Raw genomic sequence first — 19,217 nt, forward strand, 5'->3', positions numbered from 1 at the left:
GATATTTTGTGACTTATGAGTTGAATACAATTTGTTGTTTTTGAAATAAATCTTTTGTCAAATTGATATTTCGCATGCTACTAGACTAAAAAAATAACTTATTAAATTACTTGCTGTATTTTGACACTTCACATCTCCGAAAACGGTAATGCCGACTATTTTCATTAATATTCAACTGTTATTTCAAAACACGTTCAAACTAAATGGGTGTTACTGATAGACAGACATCCATGACTGAAATTTGGGCACTAAATCACGAATATGTACAAGATGTGTGTAAAATTCAACAGAAACTGTAGATTACTTGAACTTAACACTGAATTCTCCACTGTGTGAAAAAACTATCTGTGCAGAATTTTTACAGATCAATCAATGGAGATCTGGTATGATTTCTGAAGTCCAAAACGCATAAAGTGTTTGAAATGCGACATGAACCTAATTATGACGCAGGTCTTAGTCACATGTTTTCTCAATAAGTATGACAACAAAACAGAGGAAAGTGATTGTGACACACAAAAAAAAAAACAGCCATGTTTTGCAGATCTCAACTTATACTTTACTAATTAGTGAATAATCATAATAATTAGTAAATCGTTTTGTTTAATACTTTAGTCCAAAGAACAGTGCAAATTGCGATGGAAATGAATACGAAGCTGAAGGTTGCAGTCTTACGGTAGTTATTGGTTTGTTTTCTAATTTTTTATAATGATTGTCCTTGTCAAGCTATAATCTTTACATGATGATAAATTTATCATATTATTACAGTGTTGGATTTACTTTCTTTGTATCACATACCAAAAGAGACAGTTGATACCAAAGGGACAATAAAAGTTCATAAATCGAAGACCGGCAAAACAATTGCAAAAAACAAAAACGAGAAACACTGCATAGAAAACTAAAGACTGATCAACCCAAACTAAACCAAAACCTGTTGGTGATTTTCATGTGCTCCAGAAATGTGCGTAAAACATACCATTTGTTCTGCATAATATTTATATTTTTCGAAATAGATTGTTTGATAAATAATATAAACACTGTGTATTGGTCTGTTCATTTATTGAATAAAACTTCTAATTCATAGCCCCATTAGTTTCTATGTTAAATTCTGGAATTTCAAGCATTCATGACTACTTTGTCTTAAATTCAAATAAAGTGCTGTCATTTCATGTCAAAATTATACCTTATCCTAACTTGTGCCGAAAAAATTAAAATACCTTTAATTGCGTATTAAAGCGCACTAGTTCCCAGAAGTATAATAGTAAAAAAACATAGGTACTTCTGATCTTAACAACAGGGCAAATGTGCATTTCAATTATAATTTCATATATTCAAAAGAAACTTTCAACAAAGGTCCAGTAGTGGTCCCTAAGCATTCATTTGATACCAAAATTACCCAAATAATTTACTGATTGACAAAGTTACAGCTATGCGTAGGAAGTATTGTGTTTAAAATCTGTATACTTTCTTTTATGTTCTTTCTGAACCGGTCCGAATTAGTGGTTCCATAACTTACAGAAATATTGAATAGAAAAAACACACTATAGGTTTTGTTGCATTACAATGGTAATAGTGATCATCAACATCAAACATCCTTTTCATAATATTTTTCAGCCATGTGCTGGGGACAGTGGCACGGATTCTAATCTTATAGTACAAAGAGCAAACGAGACATGTCAAAGACTGATTGATAACAACATCATTAATGGAACAGAATATACAGCTTCCGGATCTATTTACTCATCATTAAGTATGTAGAAAAATCATTTGACTCATATCATGTTTACTTACTGTAGAATAAAAAGTGAAAAACAAAAATACCGAACTCCGGGGAAAATTCAAAACGGAAAGTCCCTATTCAAATGGCAAAATCAAAAGCTCAAACACATAAAACGAATGGATAACAACTGTCATATTCCTGACTTGGTACAGGCATTTTCTTATGTAGAAAATGGTGGATTAAACCTGGTTTTATGGATAGCTAAACATCTCACTTGTATGACAGTCACATAAAATTTCATTATATTGACAACAATGTGTGAACAAAACAAACAGACATAATAGGTAAAATTGTCAAGAATAGGGGTACAACAGTCAACATTGTGTTATAACCTTAATCACCTTAAAAAAACAAATATGTCAACAAAGAAAAACAAAAAGGCATATAGACAAAGCACATTAGCAAAAACGAAAAACAAGAATACAAAAAATTATCATAGCACAATAACACAATAGCGGGATGTATCAGTACCGAGCCACTTCTAACGGATATTACCAAAAAATAAACTAAACAGTAAAAGTAATAATTGACAAGGACAAATGAAAGAAAACAATAACACGTAATTAAGATGATAAACAACTTCAGTACCTAGAATCTATACTTCAAGACCATCGTGTATTATTTGTGAAGTTGACAAGGAAAATTTATCAACAAGTCTTGGTATCTTCCGAAGAACTTTTTTAGAAAAAGGCCGAAACGTTCTTAGTCATAACCCTGGTTCATCAATTTTTTGCTCAGACAGTGGTGTCGTTTTACAAAGTCTGAGTAGCAGCTACAAGCTCTTCAGTACCGAATGATTTGAGAAATGTATATCCCATATGCAGGTGAAGTTTTCATATTGCTACTAAGGTGGTGGAAATTGATAATTTCAAAGTTAAAATCGTCTCGTTTGTCATAGATTCTGGTACTGAGATGACCGCTTATGTCAAATTCGAGGTATAAGTTTAAAAATGAGGCAGTGGAAGCCTTGTCTGTTGTTTCTTTAATTTCTAGTTCAGGAGGATATATTAATGGAACCCAAACTAAAATATAAATTGTATATAATGTAGATAATTTGCTCACAAATTGTTGTCAAAATGATGGAATTTTAGCTAGGTATAAGACCAGGTTTAATCCCCATTTTCTACCTAAGGAAATGCCGGTGCCAAGTCAGGAATGTGACAGTTGTTTTCCCTTCGTTTGATGTGTTTGAGTTTTGATTTTACCATTTGATAAGGGACTCTCCGTTTGGAATTTCCATGGAAGACGGTATTTTCGTTATCTTACTATTTATTTGCATATCAACAATATATCCATAACGTTAGAAAACATCTCCCACTGTATAAGTTAAAAATACAAGTTCCAAATGTTCGCTCTGAGCATATACTTTTGTGGATTTGTTAGGGTTTTAACTTCCCCGCCACTGATAACACGCGTTACAGGTTTTATTGCTCTATAATCAACAAGCGTGTAATTATTAAGATAATCGTGATAATCTTAATTGCTCCTGATACTCGTACTTTATCAAATGAAATTAACGATTTCATCTGTCCAACTGAATGCGACAATACATCAGTTTTTTCAGACTTTTTAGCAATGACCGAACGAAAAATACACAATTTATCACATGTGAAGCAGGATATACTTACCCTTCCGGAGCACCTGAGATCACTATTGGCTTTTGGTGGGGTTCGTGTTGCTCAGTCTTTAGTTTCTGATGTTGTGTATTGTATACTGTAGTTTGTCTTTTGTTTTTTTTTTGTTTTTTTTTTGCCGTGGCGTTGTCAGTTTTTTTTTCGACTTATGAATTTGAATATCCCTTTGGTTTCTTTCGCCTCTAATTTTTTTTCAAGTTAAGAACATTGTTGATGTTTCTCATATCGTACTGTGTGATTATTTTTTTTGGGGGGGGGTTTGATGTAAGTAATAGATGATTGATAGTTGGTGATATATATTTATTAACTACTTTTTTACTTCGGGCGGTTTGCAGCTTGATGTATTGTATATGCAACTTTATTTTGACGTATACAATTCTTTTGTTTTTGTGTTGTTTGCTGTTGCTGCCTTATTGATGTTTATTTCGTATTTTCTTTCGAAAAAAAAATCGATTTTTTTTAGACCATGGTGTATGTGAAGTTTTTTGTGAATCAACTCCAGGGTATACAAGACCTGATTTTACTAGATTTGGATTGATAGAAAACGGTACGCCGTGTCCTGGAACCTTAGATACTGCGGATGCAAATCAATATCCCCGACGCCCAGGGTTTTATTCTGCTTGCTTAGAAGGATATTGTCAGGTAATGCATAGTGTTAATGGCTGTTTCAATATTTAGTAAGTTTAAAGTTAAGAAAAGTAAACAGTTAAAAGAAGAGAACAAAATATAACAAAATTCAAAGAGTCAGTAATACATGTCCAAGAATGACAAATAACATAAAATGGACAGACAAATTAATTCAATAAGCCTTAATGCATAGAAAGTAAAAACTGCGCAACCCCTAGAGTAGTAGATGGTAAGCAGTTCATACTGTTTTAGTTTCAACGATCGGAAAGCTTTTGAGAATTTAAAGTTGGTGCTATGTCAAGAAGGTGGAGACGGCTATTTGAGCAATTTGCAGGGTAAAATAAGTCTGATAGAACTTTATACAATTTCTTCAACATAAACTCCTTCTTGGTGATTGGAATTTAACACAGAATTGGTAAAACACCACATGTACCCTATTTGTTTGACGAAATCCTTTGTCACACGCTCATTATTTGGAGGGGCAGACATTTCAGTAATATAGAAACATGTTGATAAATATTGTTTCTTCTTATCTTGTAGAGATTTGACTGCGCCAACACTCTGAATGCTGGTGTATTTGATGGATGTGGCGTGTGTAATGGTGACAATAGTACATGCATTATCCTAGAGGGATATTTTACTGATGATGTAGCTCAATGTAAATATTAATATCTGCTAGTGATTGGTAATGTTTTTTCAAACATACAAAACAATTCATTTAAGGATTGTGTGTATTAAATGATCAGGATGAGACACTTATTTCATGTAATTTTTTTGTTCCTGAGTACTTTTACATTCGTTAGATAATAGCGACAGGTATTTCTAACACAAAATATATTACTATATTAACAGAATCAAAAACAATTATAGACTCTTTCCGCGTTTCTTGCATTGTTTTTATTTACTGTTGCATTTTTTAAATTTGAATCGAAATTTATTATTTTAAAATTTATTAAGTCGTTCAAATAAATAACTCATATCTATCAAAAATAAAATTCTGTATTGCAATCAACCTCATGCAGTTTACATTTAAAAGTACATATAACAAAAATACCGAACTCCAAGGAAAATTCAAAACGGAAAGTCCCTAATCAAATGGCAAAATTATAAATTCGAACACATCAAACGAAAGGATAATATTTGTCATATTCCTGATTTGGTACAGGCATTTTGTTATGTAGAAAATGGTAGATTAAACCTGATTTTATAGCTAGCTAAACCTCTCACTTGTATGAAAGTCGCATAAAATTCCATTATATTGACAACAATTTGTAAACAAAACAAACAGACATAATAGGTAAAAATGTCAAAAATAGGGTACTGCAGTCAACATTGTGTTATAACCTTAATCACTATAAAAAAAATATATGTCAACAGAGAAAAACAAAAAATGTTACCAGCATAAACGTTACTATCAAGCAGACACGGTTAGTCCGCACATTGAGATTTCCAATTCCCGAGAAAATGGCCAACGTCGTTCTTCTTTCATTATGAAATTATGTTTTGAAAAATATGTTTTATATAGGGCAACGAAAAGAGTGGACACAAATTCCTGTTGGTGCATATAACATTGAAATATCATTTGTATGGAACGATATGAAGAAATATTATACAGGTAACAACTCACCCACGATGTATGTTAGCTAAGCACTGCAGGGAAAGTATATTCGTTTCATTTATCATATGAATTCATACATGCAATTTCGATTTACCTGCAATACCTAAAAATAAATATAAAGACGCCATTTGGATCATTTTCTCCAGACAAATCAAGGATCCCGTAAATATCCAACTGAAAATTTTACATTATAGATTTTGAGGATTTGATTACTGTTCTTGATATAGGTTTCGTCTAACAAAATCGTTTTCATATATTCAACTAAAGTACATGGCGGCATCGGAATAACAAATTGAACCAATCGAAAGAAAAAACCAACAGCCTATTTCAAACAATTCCTTTTAGACATGAAATTTACATTTCAGGTATTGAGGAAAACAAATATAAAAGATCATTTAAAGAATGGTGTATCGATTTGTCATTTCAGAAATATTTGATGAAGATGGGACTCCAATTATAACGAGTAGCATAGCCGGTGAATCTAGAATATTTCAAACTGGAGATAGTCCGGTCTATTTTAACGGAACTTGGTGGCATAATGATGCTTATGTTGCTATCATGCATGCCGAAGGACCATTGATAGGGCCAGTGATTGTGAAGGTTTGTAAAATGAATTAATACACATTTATGCATGTGAATATTAATCAAAATCGTATTTTGAAACCTTGAAATAAAACTGTATTCCCTCAATACAAGTGCAGTTCGGGGATTATCAGTTGGCAAAGTCAGCTTTTTACTTATTGTGTAAATAATATAAAAGTAGAAATCAGGTTTGCATTCCCTATTCTTGTTTTGATCAAGATGTTTTATTCCAAAAGGCTAGTTGTAAGTATTCATGACACAAAATCATTACACAAACTTGACAAAACTTAAACTATCAGAAACATCACTATCCCAACCGAACGTGTGTTATTCTGGTAAAAGTCTCATGTGCGTCTAAAACAGTAAATCGCATTTTTTTTTTAATTTACAGGTGTATAGTTATGGATCAAACAGTAATACTGGAATGAAGTATGTTTATTCTGTGCCCATTAACAGTAAGTTTTATTAGCGTAATCGCTTACTGAGGCATATCCTTTTATTGGCATGTTACTCTTAAATCGATATATTGTATCCTTCTACATATTTTATCAGATTAAGAAAAGGTTTTATCAAATCAGTTACTTGAACATAATTATTTTTGTGTTGCATCTCATACATGTAATTGTCTTCGTTATTGACGTTAGGTTGGATGTCGACAACACTCTTAAGGCCTGATATCAAAATCTAGATCAATTTATGAATCTGAAAGAATATATTGTGATATGTTTTTATTATAAAGTTAAAAAAAAGGATAAATGTGTATAATAAACATATAGAGCAGTTACATTATGTTAAAAAATACAAACACATAAATTTGTACTAATTACGTCATCAGGACAGCTACTTTTGTTGTACTGAGAACTTTTTACAATCAAGCGTTTTCATGCAGTTTTTATACTATTGAATTTTAGCATAGAAATCAATCTTTTGTACGGTAAAAAGGAAGTGAAAAGATGAAAATGAACAATGAATCGATTATAACTAGCTACATTTACTAACACCAGTAGAAACCAGTCGTATATATCCCGGTTATTAAATTATTTTGAAACAAATGAATTGATGGTGGAATGGAAAATTATCAGTAGCTAAGTAGTAAGTGCTCTGTACTGACATGATTCAACACATGCCGTTTTTGAATTCTCCGTTGATAGATTTAAAAAGAAAAGAAACTAGGTTCTTATACCCCATGCCTTTGACTTTCGGTGGATTTTTTTCATTTTTTACGAGTTCCTGTGTCCCTTCTTTTATTTTTCAAATAGACTATCTTTTACTTCAAAGTTGTTGACATAATCTATTATTTTAACAAATAACTTTAAATCAGATACAGAAGGGAAAAAAAATAAAGAAATGTAATTCCCAAATTATTTATTTGTTCTATAGATATGGGTTAAAAGATGCTAATGTTTCTATATATCATTTGATTTTTTTTAATTTCTGTTCCAAAGCTGCAACAGACAATATGATAACAGACGAAATGACAACAGCAGCATTGATATCTATTCCAGTGACCACAACAACCATTACACAAGCAAATATGATAAATGTTACAGATGCCATTGACACAACAACTGTGGAAAAAACAACTATTATGACTACAGTAGAAGCAACAAATACAAACGCAACAACAACAGCAACACTACTAACTTTTAATTGTGAGTTTAGACAAGTAGTAATTTCACCAAATGTAAATAAAATATTATGTGTTCTTATCGAATGCAAAGCATTTATTATGTGACAGTAAGAAAGGATGAAATTTGTTTTACGTACCTTTCTATCAATTCGATCATCTGTTGTATAATTCATAAAAAAAATAACAGGAATCCCTCAAACACAGAAAAGTACATCAAATATCGTTACCTGACTCTTCAAAAAAAAAAAATAAAGACATTAAAAAAACTCAGTAACATATGGTCTAGTTAGCCTGTGTTCTGACACTAAATAATTTTGGGTTATACCATCGTTGGGTCTCTATTTGGAGTCTTTTCTGGTTATATCCCTCCTCCTGTATTTCTGTATTTTCTTAATCCCTGGCTTTCAAATTGAATATGGTAAATCATAAGAGGCGCATCCACTGTTATTTTGATATTCCTAATTTATGATATTCATTCATTCTTCTGACGTTTAAATTAAATTATTTTCCTAAAAGTTTCACACGATATGATTCAAAATGTTAATTACATATATAGTTTTTTATTAAGATCTGTAACTATAGAAATTAAATGTTGTGTTTTTTAAAAAATTTACAAAATGAAAACAGGTGATTATTAAACTTCTAGCTTCTGCGCTCTATGCAAAACGTGATCGTCACTTGCATTAACTTCGTATAAATTTTAAAATAAGCAGCATTCAATTATATGAGTTAGTGATTAGATGTGATTGTCTACCACTAGGTCAATACAACTGCAAGTGGACATCCATTCTTCGAGTTAACTATCTACCTGAATGCAGGTTTTGTAATTGCATGCTTTAAATGATACATCCTTCAGGCATATTTTCATTTTTCAAACGATTTAAAAAATGTTATTAAACTGTTGATACAACTCCATTGCGCACATTTTGCATTAGTCAATTTTACCTTATCTAATTGGATTCTTTTTGGTTTTCATGTTGTTTAAAATTGAACCTTTAAAATGAGTGTTCCTGTGGATATCTGGATGAAGATATCAACTGAAACAACAACATATATATCAAACGTTGACATAACCATAACCGGGTCAGAGTCATTGCAAGCATTACAGTTGTACTTTCCTAATATTCCAGTATAACCTTCTTTTCCCTGCAAAATCCTGATATATATGACAAGTTTATTGACCGTAATGCATTGTTTTACTGTTCTGCTTATTTTATGTAAAGGTTTTTCAAGTTATGTGACCACCGAAAGGATAAACATTGCTTTCAATTTGCAATGTGTAGTTTAAAGTAAAACACCAGTACTGCATCTTTTTTTAGAGGAAAGACACATTTAGAACAGAAAGATGCATACGCCAAACAATACTTTCTGCAACGTGTGTATTCTTATTTATAAAGTTGGGTTTACTAACAAAGTAGCGTTAAAACGACCAGCAATTTGCAAATTTGATAATTGAGCTTTTATCATTAATACGTTGCATGGCATGGAAATACAACTATGTTAAATCTGCAATTGTGCGGAAGCACATTTTTGTTCTTCCATCGCCAGGATTCGAACTCGTGCTATTGGGATATCGAGACAATACTGCATGCACAGTACATGATATATTAGGCATGAAGATGGAATAGATTGCAGATTATATATATTTATATATATATATATATTCAAAATTCAAGAGTCTATCCAAAATTGAGGTAAATTGTATGGCCTTCCAAATACCGTTTCGATCCCTAACATCACTGAAGAGACATTAATTGTCGAAATCCGGATATGGTGTACTAATTTTTGCACCTTTTGTTTGCGGTATACCATCTTTTCCGCAAGTTTATTGTTTTCTGTTTGGTATTAAATTAAAAATTTTAAAAGATTCATTATGTAACAACTTGTGATCCGTTTATTTGGCAATCGCCAATGGCAGTCAGCAGGATTTAAGAACATTTGTTGGTCGACCTGTTAGTCAAATGCGTTTTGTTAAAATCTACTTTTTCACTATTTTTGGTCTTTTGGAAAATGTTGTTTGTGCTGTATTTAGACCCCTCTATCAAGAAATTTGTTTTGCATGCACACGTATAAAAATTGCGGTTTTTATCCAACGCAATCATAGGTTTGAACGTTGTTTTCAATTAAGACTTGTTTATATTTTTTCGTATGGGCTTGTATTATATTTTCATTCGGGTTTATATGATCCGTTCATCCTATTTCTAATATTTTGATTCTTCAAAATTCAAGAGTCTATCCAAAATTGAGGTAAATTGTATGGCCTTCCAAATACCGTTTCGATCCCTAACATCACTGAAGAGACATTAGTTGTCGAAATCCGGATATGGTGTACTAATTTTTGCACCTTTTGTTTGCAGTATACCATCTTTTCCGCAAGTTTATTGTTTTCTGTTTGGTATTAAATTAAAAATTTTAAAAGATTTATTTTGTAACAACTTGTGATCCGTTTAGTTGGCAATCGCCAATGGCAGTCAGCAGGATTTAAGAACATTTGTTGTTCGACCTGTTAGTCAAATGCGTTTTGTTAAAATCTACTTTTTCACTATTTTTGGTCTTTTGGAAAATGTTGTTTGTGCTGTATTTAGACCCCTCTATCAAGAAATTTGTTTTGCATGCACACGTATAAAAATTGCGGTTTTTATCCAACGCAATCATAGGTTTGAACGTTGTTTTCAATTTAGACTTGTTTATATTTTTTCGATTGGGCTTGTATTATATTTTCATTCGGGTTTATATGATCCGTTCATCCTATTTCTAATATTTTGACTCTTCAAAGTTCAAGAGTCTATCCAAAATTGAGGTAAATTGTATGGCCTTTCAAATACCGTTTCGATCCCTAACATCACTGAAGAGACATTAATTGTCGAAATCCGGATATGGTGTACTAATTTTTGCACCTTTTTTTTTGCGGTATACCATCTTTTCCGCAAGTTTATTGTTTTCTGTTTGGTATTAAATTAAAAATTTTAAAAGATTCATTTTGTAACAACTTGTGATCCGTTTATTTGGCAATCGCCAATGGCAGTCAGCAGGATTTAGGAACATTTGTTGTTCGACCTGTTAGTCAAATGCGTTTTGTTAAAATATACTTTTTCACTATTTTTGGTCTTTTGGAAAATGTTGTTTGTGCTGTGTTTAGACCCCTCTATCAAGAAATTTGTTTTGCATGCACACGTATAAAAATTGCGGTTTTTATCCAACGCAATCATAGGTTTGAACGTTGTTTTCAATTTAGACTTGTTTATATTTTTTCGTTTGGGCTTTTATTATATTTTCCTTCGGGTTTATATGATCCGTTCATCCTATTTCTAATATTTTAACTCTTCAAAATTCAAGAGTCTATTCAAAATTGAGGTAAATTGTATGGCCTTCCAAATACCGTTTCGATCCCTAACATCACTGAAGAGACATTAATTGTCGAAATCCGGATATGGTGTACTAATTTTTGCACCTTTTGTTTGCGGTATACCATCTTTTCCGCAAGTTTATTGTTTTCTGTTTGGTATTAAATTAAAAATTTTAAAAGATTCATTTTGTAACAACTTGTGATCCGTTTATTTGGCAATCGCCAATGGCAGTCAGCAGGATTTAAGAACATTTGTTGTTCGACCTGTTAGTCAAATGCGGTTTGTTAAAATATACTTTTTCACTATTTTTGGTCTTTTGGAAAATGTTGTTTGTGCTGTATTTATACCCCTCTATCAAGAAATTTGTTTTGCATGCACACGTATAAAAATTGCGGTTTTTATCCAACGCAATCATAGGTTTGAACGTTGTTTTCAATTTAGACTTGTTTATATTTTTTCGTTTGGGCTTGAATTATATTTTCCTTCGGGTTTATATGATCCGTTCATCCTATTTCTAATATTTTGACTCTTCAAAATTCAAGAGTCTATCCAAAATTGAGGTAAATTGTATGGCCTTCCAAATACCGTTTCGATCCCTAACATCACTGAAGAGACATTAATTGTCGAAATCCGGATATGGTGTACTAATTTTTGCACCTTTTGTTTGCGGTATACCATCTTTTCCGCAAGTTTATTGTTTTCTGTTTGGTATTAAATTAAAAATTTTAAAAGATTCATTTTGTAACAACTTGTGATCCGTTTATTTGGCAATCGCCAATGGCAGTCAGCAGGATTTAAGAACATTTGTTGTTCGACCTGTTAGTCAAATGCGGTTTGTTAAAATATACTTTTTCACTATTTTTGGTCTTTTGGAAAATGTTGTTTGTGCTGTATTTATACCCCTCTATCAAGAAATTTGTTTTGCATGCACACGTATAAAAATTGCGGTTTTTATCCAACGCAATCATAGGTTTGTACGTTGTTTTCAATTTAGACTTGTTTATATTTTTTCGTTTGGGCTTGAATTATATTTTCCTTCGGGTTTATATGATCCGTTCATCCTATTTCTAATATTTTGACTCTTCAAAATTCAAGAGTCTATCCAAAATTGAGGTAAATTGTATGGCCTTCCAAATACCGTTTCGATCCCTAACATCACTGAAGAGACATTAATTGTCGAAATCCGGATATGGTGTACTAATTTTTGCACCTTTTGTTTGCGGTATACCATCTTTTCCGCAAGTTTATTGTTTTCTGTTTGGTATTAAATTAAAAATTTTAAAAGATTCATTTTGTAACAACTTGTGATCCGTTTATTTGGCAATCGCCAATGGCAGTCAGCAGGATTTAAGTACATTTGTTGTTCGACCTTTTAGTCAAATGCGTTTTGTTAAAATATACTTTTTCACTATTTTTGGTCTTTGTGAAAATGTTGTTTGTGCTGTATTTAGACCCCTCTATCAAGAAATTTGTTTTGCATGCACACGTATAAAAATTGCGGTTTTTATCCAACGCAATCATAGGTTTGAACGTTGTTTTCAATTTAGACTTGTTTATATTTTTTCGTTTGGGCTTGTATTATATTTTCATTCGGGTTTATATGATCCGTTCATCCTATTTCTAATATTTTGACTCTTCAAAATTCAAGAGTCTATCCAAAATTGAGGTAAATTGTATGGCCTTCCAAATACCGTTTCGATCCCTAACATCACTGAAGAGACATTAATTGTCGAAATCCGGATATGGTGTACTAATTTTTGCACCTTTTGTTTGCGGTATACCATCTTTTCCGCAAGTTTATTGTTTTCTGTTTGGTATTATATTAAAAATTTTAAAAGATTCATTTTGTAACAACTTGTGATCCGTTTATTTGGCAATCGCCAATGGCAGTCAGCAGGATTAAGAACATTTGTTGTTCGACCTGTTAGTCAAATGCGTTTTGTTAAAATCTACTTTTTCACTATTTTTGGTCTTTTGGAAAATGTTGTTTGTGCTGTATTTAGACCCCTCTATCAAGAAATTTGTTTTGCATGCACACGTATAAAAATTGCGGTTTTTATCCAACGCAATCATAGGTTTGAACGTTGTTTTCAATTTAGACTTGTTTATATTTTTTCGTTTGGGCTTGTATTATATTTTCATTCGGGTTTATATGATCCGTTCATCCTATTTCTAATATTTTGACTCTTCAAAATTCAAGAGTCTATCCAAAATTGAGGTAAATTGTATGGCCTTCCAAATACCGTTTCGATCCCTAACATCACTGAAGAGACATTAATTGTCGAAATCCGGATATGGTGTACTAATTTTTGCACCTTTTGTTTGCGGTATACCATCTTTTCCGCAAGTTTATTGTTTTCTGTTTGGTATTAAATTAAAAATTTTAAAAGATTCATTTTGTAACAACTTGTGATCCGTTTATTTGGCAATCGCCAATGGCAGTCAGCAGGATTTAAGAACATTTGTTGTTCGACCTGTTAGTCAAATGCGTTTTGTTAAAATATACTTTTTCACTATTTTTGGTCTTTTGGAAAATGTTGTTTGTGCTGTATTTAGACCCCTCTATCAAGAAATTTGTTTTGCATGCACACGTATAAAAATTGCGGTTTTTATCCAACGCAATCATAGGTTTGAACGTTGTTTTCAATTTAGACTTGTATATATATATATATATATATATATCGATAAACGTCTTCAAACTATTGACTGACTAATTTAAACCATACAACTTTAAATATGCTATCTTTTTAAAGTGAAATTCCTTACGAAGGTTCTATACAGGCTGAATTTCAATGATTAACAATGATAATGTTGCATCGGTTCCATATACCAGATGCGCAGACAACAATTTCCTGACTATAAATTTTGTTAGAAATAATTTTGGAGATTATTTACACAATTACAGTGCACATAAGTTAGTCATTGGCATATCACATGACAAATGTCTTATCGACTGTTAAACTACTTTAACCATGCTTACCGATATTGGATCAGTGGGAGCAAGAATCAATAATTTTATTCAAATGGGAAATAATGCACATTAGAAGAACAAGAAAACTTGCTATGTTTTAGAACACAATAAGGTTGAAAAATCGACAGACAAAGAAAAAGAACTTTACATAACCATTAGGGATGATCTAACGTGGAATATTTGAATGGATAACATCTCAAACAAAGCAAATATTAATATTGTGTCTTGATCAAAATGTCCCTTACTTTTATAAATCTTGTTCTAGCAAATTGATTTATCGATATGAAGCTAATAAACAGTTCCGAATACTTTTAAAGATAGTTGCTCTATATACATCACAAACCTTCGTATGTTTAATAAGTATATTATTTTATGTTCTTCATTTCGATTACTGAGATTGAATCGTCAAATATATTGGAGTCCGGGATTTTTTTTTAGCTGATCATACATTTGGTTTTTAAACCTTTCTCGTTTTTTTTTTATTATACAAACTCCCATAAGACGTTCAAGACTACATAAAAACTCCGTCCAAGTGATTTTGGCCCTTTATGTTAATTTCTGTTTCGGCATGATCTTATATTAACACAAGGTTTAGTGTAAAACGTCATTATTTCAGAGTCGTTGTTAGAAAAAAATATCTTTAACAGGGACAATTAGCAGTGTTACATTTGAAATACTATCTCAGTTTGTTAATATCTATTGCCTCTCTTTCAAGAATATAAATCAAACAAATGTAGATAAATTAAATCATCGAATTGTACATCATTAATATATACACTGACATTAATATTACTTCTAACAAAACGTCAATGTAGGCTAATTCCTCTTCTGTCAGCTGTGCTGCCCTACAAGCGTCGTAAAAATACTGATTGAGATCATTGTAGGTTAGGTGTCCGCCTTCGATTCCAGGCGAGTCTGTTGCATTTGACTGATCTCAGTTTAATAGTTATAAAAAATCTTTGCTTTAAATCTCAAATCATGTTTAACTGACCCTTTTCTGCTGGCAATGTATGTACCAAGTTAGGAATATGACAGTTGTAATTCATTCTTTCCATTGTTTGATATAGTCGAGCGTTTGATTTAGTCAGGTTTTAATGATTTATTTTTTTTTGTTTTTTTGTTTTGTTTTTTTAGTTTACCTAGAAGTCGGTTTTTTAATTCTTTTTTGACAGTTGCATTCAGTTAATTTATTACCATTTTTTCATGTTTTTTATTGTCTTTCTTATTTTCAGAGGACCCGAATATATGTAGATCCAACAGATTTTAAACTTTTATTTCATTGAACTTAGAGGCACTTGTTATAATGTATATCTTTGTTATTTATAGAAGAGCTGATCATGACAGTTGTCATAGTGTACAGATTTATATTTCAGTGAAATATGTGTATGTAGTTGGTGGATGTGGGGGTACAGGAGTATTGATTACAATAGTAGTCCGTCTTCATATCTTATACAGGAAGAAAAAGAAAAAGTAAGATTATTGTCATTTGTTCTAAAGACATCTGCTGTATAAGTTTTTTTTTTTTTTGTATCATACCTAATTATATTGGAACAGAGGTATAATACACAGTTGATAAGAAACTGCTGTTATAACCTTTTTTTATTATACCTGGTTTCAATAGAGCGGGCAATACTAATTTGACTCGGTCTATCCATCTGTCTGTAACACATTTCTCAACAGCAACAATTCATAGTACCAATTTGGTACCAATCATCACATTGGTAAACTTTACTGTGTAACATACACTTATCTGATTCATTTTTACCACATACTTCGACATTGCTACACATTTTAGAAATCAAACATTTTTATTGCATTTCTATGAGCAGCAAACAATCAGAACATCTTTTATATTTATTACCAAGCTTTAAGTATTGGTAAGCAAAAGTGTGTACTAATCTCATAGTTTGATCAATAAAATTTGGCATTCAAATTTAAGTCTTCGACATTTTTGCAGTTCAGTAAAAAAAAGGAAAAATTAACAAGATCTAACAAAAAACGTCTTATGAATTGAAGATTCATTTATATTTCCCAATTAGATTACCCAAGTTTTTTCCAAATGAAAATAACAAAATTGCATTAATGTTTTTAGTAGATAAATCATTTGGACCCTCAATAAAGAATTTCTGGGCCATTGGACTGTCTGTATAGTTTTGTTAGAAGTCATAAAATATATGGCAGACGCCACCTACTTTTTCAACGCTCCCTCACTTAAATTTCCTACAACTGCCTACAACTGCCAGTTGTTAAGAAGCCATCATTTAATCAATCGATGAATCTGCAGACATTTGACAAAATAACATAGATTTTCTGTATGCAAAGTAGACTATTGACGGAAAGGTGCACTGAGAAACCTTTAAGGCCAAAGAAATTAGATATTACAAAATCAAATGATTTTAGCTTAAAGATAACTGTTAAGTATGTAATTGTTAAGTAAACTGTAATGTCTTTGAAACATTAAGAATATTTACGGCAATTTAAGTCGAATTATGTTAAAAAAAAAAAAAATTCAAAACTCATTCAGGGTTCCGCAGATACTCTGTGTTTTGCATGAAGTGTAAAAGTGTAATGTTGACTACCAAAATATTAAATCCATGCATTCATCAAAATTCATTAAAATACGAAAAGAATCAAACTTTTTTTCTTCAGATGATATTCCTCGATCTTGTAGAAACTTCTGCCAAATTTCATAAGACTCCAATGATAACAAGGCAAATGATATTTATAGAAAATAATCCAAAACCAGACCATATGCTAACAAAATGAGGAAAACAGTATTTTTAAAATTTGCTTAAGACCATCATATAGCTTTCACTCACGATTCATTGTATTAAAAGAAGTTTGTCAAAGTTATCGGTGTCTCAAAAATATCTGAAACCTAATGGTAAAGGAACACAAGTTACAAGGTTGACAAAAATTCATAAAATGATTGTTTTGTTTCAAACATTTTTAAAAGCGGAATTGTGAAATAATATAGCAGTCGTTTTTGTTCAATTTAGTATATATTAGCTCAAAAACATTGCTGATGTATTATTGGCTGATTGTTTGAATCTATATCCATGCCAACTTCAATTCAACCCTTAACTGGGATGGGCCACACATGTGTTAAGCATGCTAAGTTATCAAAAGGGAGAGCATGTCAACATTGAAAAGTTAAACAAGGCAGACATGGAGAAGAACACTCGAGTCCATGCGTTGTTAATTGTTTCCTTATGGCTTTCAAAATATGGATAGTCGTTTGGTATGTTTTAAATTAAAAATGAGAATTTGAGTCGAATCGGAGAACAATATTTTGTATTGGGGTATCCAATTTTATATGTCACATTATTGTCGCTTTATATTCAAATGAACGCCAACAGAGTGGGTAGGCTGATATCTGTTGCAACATCGTACGTTCAATGATTGGGAAACAACAACGAAGAACCAATATTGACAGCGCGCTGTACAAAGTTGAACACCATCTTAATATCAATAGCGACAATAAAACGTGCCTGGCTGGATAAAAGAAACATTTTCACCACAAACTGCACCTAAATCTAGACCCACCACCGTTGTCGACGCCAACAATGTAATGAAGGATCGATATGTCTCGCTTCTGTGATAAATATGATCTTTAGACAAACATTATTGAGTTGGTACTTGCATGTGCTCTATATTTTCATTGTTTTAAAAACTTTCGAAAAAATGACCCAAACCTATATTTTTTTTACTGAAAACGCAAGGTATTTCCCTTGACATAACAACTGCTTCTATTAAGGCATCATGGTTCAAAACATTAAACCCCACAAAAATGGTAATCTTAAATTAAATGGTCAGATTTCAGGAAATCATTAGACCAAATCATCAGTCAAATAATAAACCAAGGTTAAATGTTGGTCCTACCATATGTTGAAGCATATTCATCCAGTTTCGAATGAAAATAATATATATATTGCAGTTTTAATAGAGGACCATGAAATGTGCTTATGAAAACAACATGTTGTTTCAATGCTGAAGTTAAAACTGTTTGTGCTTATAAGCAAATATGCTGTGGTTATTTAAATCATTATTTCAACAAGAGTCCGATTAATCTGCGGTAAACAAGGCCAAAGATTACACACACACACACACACCCTCACACACACACACACACTCTCTCTCTCTCTCTCGCTGTGCCAGATCTGGACTGAATCAACTAATGTTATGTTATAGGGAAAAGTACACAAATGGCAATCCTACAGATCAGGCAACTATTCTGAATTCTTAATTTCAAAAACCTAGAAAACATGTCTATCATTGTGACACAAACGATTAGTATTCATCAACGTTTTCATGATTGGCACCATAAAGTTTGAGTATTGAGTATTGTTGATTTCAGTCATTCTTTAGCTGAATTCCCCTGCCGAATGTATGTTCACTTAAAATTACTGCAACACTTAAAAGATATTTTTTCTTGTTTTCTTACAGTAGTGTCAAGACCATCTCCATCAAAAGTAAGCCCAAGAATATCACAGATCCGTTATTTATGAAAAGAAGAAAATGACTAAATGCACATGTTTGCAGTAGGGATTTTTTTTGTATATAACAATATTTTTTTATTCTACGTGCTGTGCTAACTAAAAGTGTATTTCTTACTCATACTATTATGATTAACTTTCATATAATATTCTCATTTCTAGGACTATAATGCCTCATCTGAACAGATAGAAAAGGCATTTCCATACAAGATATATTATTATTTCCATATAATAAATTTATTATTGTTAAGTTTGAGTATATTGTATTTTTGTTGAATTCTTCTCACACTGAATGTAATTTTACTATTTTTTTAATAAAGATTTTTATGAATTTTGTTGAATCATTAAAGCCTTTGTAATACCATATTTTCCTTATTTAGCATATATATTTAGAACCCATGTAGATATGTTCAAACGTAATTTAAACAAAACTATCATTGAAATATACGCTTGATGGTTTTTGTAAGATGCAAGATTTGATGAATAAAATATAATGTTCTTAAGAAAAAAAGAAAAAAAATTTCCGTGTTTCAAT

The 19,217-nt window shown here is 31.6% G+C and overlaps 1 protein-coding gene across 6 annotated transcripts in view; it reads left to right on the top strand.

The window, feature by feature from the left end:
• Positions 1-19,013, top strand: part of LOC127716338 (A disintegrin and metalloproteinase with thrombospondin motifs 16-like) — a 78,372-nt gene extending 59,359 nt beyond the window's left edge. For all 6 annotated transcript variants that reach the window (XM_052222509.1, XM_052222508.1, XM_052222507.1 and 3 more), the window contains 10 exons: positions 613-673; positions 1,612-1,747; positions 3,875-4,053; positions 4,579-4,696; positions 5,564-5,653; positions 6,084-6,256; positions 6,630-6,693; positions 7,684-7,890; positions 15,560-15,656; positions 18,633-19,013. In XM_052222509.1, the coding sequence (XP_052078469.1) occupies positions 613-673; positions 1,612-1,747; positions 3,875-4,053; positions 4,579-4,696; positions 5,564-5,653; positions 6,084-6,256; positions 6,630-6,693; positions 7,684-7,890; positions 15,560-15,656; positions 18,633-18,708 (1,201 nt within the window). In that variant the 3' untranslated portion in view covers positions 18,709-19,013. The remainder of the gene's footprint in view (positions 1-612; positions 674-1,611; positions 1,748-3,874; positions 4,054-4,578; positions 4,697-5,563; positions 5,654-6,083; positions 6,257-6,629; positions 6,694-7,683; positions 7,891-15,559; positions 15,657-18,632) is intronic.
• Positions 19,014-19,217: the final 204 nt, after the last annotated feature.

Source organism: Mytilus californianus, unplaced genomic scaffold (genome assembly GCF_021869535.1).
Source record: "Mytilus californianus isolate M0D057914Y unplaced genomic scaffold, xbMytCali1.0.p SCAF_9, whole genome shotgun sequence".
In the NCBI taxonomy this organism is placed as follows: Eukaryota; Metazoa; Mollusca; class Bivalvia; order Mytilida; family Mytilidae; genus Mytilus; species Mytilus californianus.